This window comes from Bison bison, unplaced genomic scaffold, assembly GCF_000754665.1.
Source record: "Bison bison bison isolate TAMUID 2011002044 unplaced genomic scaffold, Bison_UMD1.0 scf7180017864193, whole genome shotgun sequence".
Lineage (NCBI taxonomy): Eukaryota > Metazoa > Chordata > Mammalia > Artiodactyla > Bovidae > Bison > Bison bison.
This window is the reverse complement of record NW_011494765.1, coordinates 965,366-971,004: the sequence shown is the minus strand read 5'-3', so window position 1 is coordinate 971,004 and position 5,639 is coordinate 965,366. Positions and strand designations below refer to the sequence as shown.

General features: G+C 56.8%; 1 protein-coding gene across 1 annotated transcript in view; it reads right to left on the bottom strand.

Annotated features, from left to right (window-relative positions):
- Positions 1-5,637, bottom strand: part of CRB2 (crumbs family member 2) — a gene marked incomplete at its 5' end in the record, with an annotated part of 24,655 nt that extends 19,018 nt beyond the window's left edge. Inside the window, one exon of the mRNA XM_010844117.1 lies at positions 5,604-5,637. Within this exon, the coding sequence (XP_010842419.1) occupies positions 5,604-5,637 (34 nt within the window). The remainder of the gene's footprint in view (positions 1-5,603) is intronic.
- Between the last annotated feature and the right edge of the window lie 2 nt (positions 5,638-5,639).

Here is a 5,639-nt window from a genome sequence, read left to right as displayed (position 1 = left end):
AAGACCCCCAGATAAGGCTCGACAGCCTCTCAGGCGTCATCCACATTCCAGCAGGCAGGGCGGTCCACCGGCAGGGAGACAGAGGTACCAGCCAATGATCCAGGGAGAGACCTGCTGTCAGCCCCACCCCCGGCTCCCAAAGCACGTGGTACAACTCAGCCCGGGCTCACTCCCGGAGATTCTCACTAAGAGGGGGTTGGGGCAAGCACCCACCCAGGGCCGGGCCTGTGCCAAGGACAGAGGGTCTGAAACACTGTCCGGCCAAGACGACCTGGAGCGCTGAGGTTCACCGACTCTCTCTGCCCACAGCCCCACTCCCCCAAGCCTGGTCGCATGGGTGAGGACAGGGGGCTTCTGGGCCTCTGGGAGGGGCTTATGGGCAGCTTGTTTTTTTCCCGCCCTGAACCATGATGGCTGGTCAGCCTTGTCCCCCAGGGCTAAACAGTCTGAAGGAGAGGGGAGGATGCTGTGATGGGCATCAGACCAGCTTGTGTGAACAGTGGGGTGTGAGCAGTGCCCACCTTGTGGGTGTTGTGAGGAGCCACTGAGGGGAAGTGAGTGAAGCCCTGCTGGGCACCAGTGAGCCTTCAGTGAGAACTCTGGCCATTTTGACCTGGGTCCCTGGACCCAGCGCCCTCAGGAGGATCAGCACAGCACCCGCAGCTCCCACTGTGAGGAACCCTGTCTCCTGGGTCCTGTGCCAGCAGGCCCTTCATTTGATCCTGACAAGGTGTCACTCTTCGTGTGTGTGACCCAAGGGTTCTTTTTGTTGTTGTTGTTTAGTCACTCAGTCGTGCCCGACTCTCGCGACCCCATGGACTGTATCCTGCCAGGCTCCTCTCTCCATGGGATTTCCCAGGCAAGACTACTGGAGTGGGTAACCATTTCCTTCTCCAGGGGATCTTCCCGACCCAGGGATCGAATACCCTACATTGGCAGGAGGATTCTTTACCGCTGAGCCACTAGGAAAGCATGACCATCCTAAGGGATCCCACCCCAATCTGGAGCTTTGCCCCCCGATTCAGAACCCTCTATTTCAGAGCAGACTGGAGAGACAGCGCCTGGGGGGACAGGGAAAGTGCTTTGTCCCCTAAGGAGCAGGTGGCCCCAGAAGACAGAGCCCGGCCCCACTGAGGAAGGAGTTTTCCTGCAGGCAGAGAGGGAGGGAGCCCTCTGTCCCAGGAGGCATGCAGTGGAGCGGCGGTCTACACCAGAGGGACAGCCATCTCTCTTGTGTAATCTCTGTTTTCACATTTACCTTAGGGGGTAGACAGTGCTACCATTCCTTTTTCACAGTTGAGGAAAGTGACGCTCAGAGATAAGCGACTTCACAGTTTCCCAAGAGGGCCTGGAATCCAAACCCAGGTCTCACTGCTCCAGAGCCTCCACCCTGGGGGGTTCCAGCATCACCCCAGGGCCTGTATTAAGAATACAGATGCTAGGGCCCCACTCCAGACCCAGAGATGCAGAACTGTTGGGTTCCGGGGCCCAAGAATCTTCACTGCAGCATGCTCCCTGGGGAGTTCTTTGCACACTGAGGCTTGGGAACGAGCACTGACCTTAGGCTCTCTGCCTTCAGGGAGCCAGCCCAGGAGGCCAGGCTCGCCCAGGGCTGAGCGGAGGAGAGGTGAGGATGGCGGGTCAGAGGCGGGGCCTTCCTGGTCTGGCTGGAGGGGCGTGGCCTGTTGCCAGGGTGACGAGGGGCCTGTGCTTATCTTTACAAATCCTTCCTGACCTCTCAGGCTGCCTGGGACGACCTGGCCAGGGAGGGATTAACGGACACTCGCCCCTCCCCTCGGACCTGCTGCCCTGCCCTGGAAGGCCCAGAACCCACCTCCCGGAAAGGAATCTTCTTCGCGCAAAGGACAGGATTATAGTAACAGGAACCGTTCGTGAGTGCATGTGTAGCTCTGCTCCGTGTCTTACATCTATTATCACATTATAGAGTTTGAGTTAAACTGGAAAGGATGGGGCCCATTAAGAAAACTTCTGTTTAACTTGCCCAGGATCACCCCTCGAAAAACTAAGCAGCAGATCATTTCCAGCCTTGTGAGAAGTCCACATCTCCCAGTGCTTCTGAAACTCCCATCCTGCAAACTCTAAATTGCCACCCACGTATTGTCACTTTAGAGCATTCTAGCCCGCCCTCCCCCAGGCACTGAAAGAGACTCGAGACTCAGAAGGTTTGCCTAAGAGTGCAGTTTCCAATATCAGCCTGGGCGGAGAGGGCAGTCTTCCCTGTCCACCCTGAACCCAGCTGCTAGCAATCCCAGGGTGTTCCAGGCCTTGCTGGTGCCTAGTAATGCCTACATTATGTGCACTTGTAACAGGCCTAGTGAGAACTGCCAACTCATGAGAAGTGTTTGCTGAAGGTGGGTTTTGTGAAGCTTCTCATCTTGACAACGCAAAAAAGAGAATATATCTAAGAAGCCACCCAAGATCCCTTAAGACATGCTTCTAGGGAAAAAATTATCCATCTAGCAGCATGAGGCCCCAAGGGCAGGGCTGAAACAGTGCAGCGCAACTGAGACTGAGCATCCGGAAAGGGCTAAAGGACTCTAACAGGGGAGGAGAGTTCGGGACAGTCTTTTACAAGAATGTTTATCTCCTGAGGTTAAAAGGCAGCATTTTGATAATCCCAACAATAGCCGTCATGGATCCACTGCCTGTCCTTTGTCCTCATAGGCAAATCCCAGTGTTTCCAAACCACGATCTCAGAGGGCTGGGGCCATGGAGGCAGGCAGTTTCTGGAAGGAGGGTGAGGCGAAGCAGATGGGTTTCCAGACCTGCCACCCCAACAGGCCACTTTTAACTGTTAGTGGGCTCTGGCTTCTGTCTAAAATTTCCTTTGAAATGGGGTTTCACGCCAAACCTAAGTTACAGAACCACTGCATTTTCTTGCTGAATTCTTGTAGCAGCTCTCAGCATGAGCTTTTTTGCTGCCTTTAGACAGAAGCACAGAGAAGAGAGGTGACTGTCCATAGACTTGTCCCATAGGCGGCTGTGAAATCCTGGCCCTGCCACACATCAGGTGTGATTCTGGGCAAGTTACTGACCCTCTCAGGGTCTCGCTTTCCTCCTATGTAAACTGGGGGTATCAGAGTTGACCTCACAGAGCTGTTGTGAGAATTAAATTCCATCATGCTAGTCCAGTAGCTTTCGACTGCAAGGAGATCAAACCAGTCCATCCTAAAGGAAATCAACTGAATATTCACTGGAAGGACTGATGCTAAAGCCAAAGTTCCAATACTTTGGCCACCTGACTCAAAGAGCTGACTCACTGGAAAAGACCCTGATACTGGGAAAGATTGATGGCAAGAAGAGAAGGGGGCAGCAGAGGATGAGATGGTTGGATGGCATCACTGACTCAATGGACATGAAAAATTGAGCAAATTCGGGGAGAAGGACAGAGGAGCCTGGCATGCTGCAGTCCAGGGGGCCACAGAGAGTTGGCCATGACTTAGCAACTGAACAACAAAAATCCAGCAGCACAGTGCCTGCCACATAAAGGCTGGTGTATTATTTATTCTTTACATGGGGCAAGCAGTGACTATCCAACAAATCCTGACGTTGGGGTGCTAGCATGTGGCTCCTTCTCCCCGCCTCTGTCTTCCAGGTCCCCTCGCAGCTCGGGCTGGAGGAGGAGCTGGGTTTAAGGGCTGGACTCACCACCCCTTTGTCAGCCGGGCTCCCCGGGTGAGCAGGCGGCAGGGAGGGAGGGATGTGAGAGCCCGACATGCCCCACTGTGCTCCAAGATGCTTGGTGCTCTCCTAGCAACCAGCCAGGCTTTTGTGGCCGAGCGGGCCCAGACGGAGGGGCCCCGCTCAGGGCCTGGTAGGGGTGGGCGGCAGAGCCAGAGGCCCAGGGCATCCAGAACCCCATCCCCTCTGGAATGGAAATTACTTTTCAAATGACGTCATCTCCTGCCCTTGCCCTCCTGGCAGTCAGACCCTGGGGTCCTGGTCTCCAGAAATATTCATGCCCGTAGCACCCCCACTCAGGCTTTCTGGGGATCCCCAGGGAGGGGGCTCCCTGTGCTGAAATCGAAGGGGGAAAGGCTGGCCCTGGGGATCCCAGCAGGGCTAGGTGGGAGTGAGTGTGTGGATCAGTGTCCGTGCCCTTCTGCAGCGCCCGTCTACTCAGTGTTCACTCTGCCACAAGGTTCACGGGAAGGCACACTAGCGAACGAATGCACACGCGTGTGTGTCACACACAGGTGGGTGTGTGTGCTCAAGTGCATGTGTGCTGGCTCTACATGTGCCTGTGGACACCTGTTCATGTGGTGGTGTGTGCCCTGGTGCACGCCACCTGACTGTGCTGCTGTGGGGGTGGGGGTGCGTGTGCACACACACGTGTGGCTTATGTGTGCACATGTGTGTGGAGGTGCGTGTGTGCATGTGTGTGATCTATATGTGTGCACTGTCGGGTTGGGGACAGACACCAGATCCCCAGACCAGGGCTCCGTGCCCCTCGTGCAGAGAGCAGAGAGCAGGCCCCAGCTCCTTTTTGATTTGCCTCAGGGCCCAGCTTATAAGCCCCCATCCCTCCCTTCACCTCAGTTTCCTTGCTGCACACAGTGGGGGCTGGGGGGCCTCATCCTCCCCAAGGACCCGGCAGAGGGGAGCGGAGACAAAGGTTTTGTGAGCTGGGCCCTGTTAGAGGCTGAAGAAGGTCACAGGTAGGGGCCTCGGGGGGGACTCTGAGGAGGTGGGGGCTCCCCCAGTGGCTGGGCTGCAGAGGCCAGGCCACCCTCCTGCGCAAGGCTTCCCAGGCCTGGCCCTGTAGCTATAGTGACCAAGACAAAGCATCCCCAGACCCCCCAGGAAGAATTCCAGCCCGCGCACACGTGAATCCACTTGGACAAAAGCAAAAACCTCTTGGTGAACAGTCTGGCTTCACAAAGCCCTTTCAGCTTGATCTGGGAATGCCAGGAGTGTGGGGGGCAACAGTACCCAGCCACCCCCCAGGGACCCCAGAGCATCCCCAGCCCTGTCCCTCACACACACACACACACACACACACACACACACATGAAAGCGAGGCAGGCAGAAACCCTGCGTCTCTTTCCCTCTTCTCCACCGCAATCCACTGAGCTGGGGTCTGCGGCCCCCACCCCACGTCCTTATGTCAAGAGCAGAGATGGTTCATCCCACTCGATAACTTATGCCCCACAACTCACACTGGGATATAGCCCATCACACCCACAGAGCCTCAGACACAACTGCTGGCTCGTGCAGGACAGCTGTCCCACCTCACAACTTAAATGCACCCACAACCCACCATCCACAACCTGCACACAGCTCACATCAGACTCCCCAGACTCAGGCCTCACAGGCAGAACACCCCAGCCCAACATCCCCCACCCCCCGCCTTACAGGGTACAACAGCCCACCCGTTACCCAGACCACAGGGACCACAGCTGGCCCTTTTCTGGACCCCAGAAAGTCCCCCTGGACGGCACGAGCTCCAGCGCCCCACAGCAGCACACCCTGTGCACCCCACCGTCGGGCCTGGCGCCCACATGGACAGCCCCACGGCCTGGGCTGTCTGCTTTGTGGATAGACCTAGCCCCAGGCCCCCCAAGCCTGGGACCCCAACTCACCAGCTGGTAGAGCGAGGACTGGGGCCCTGTGCAGCA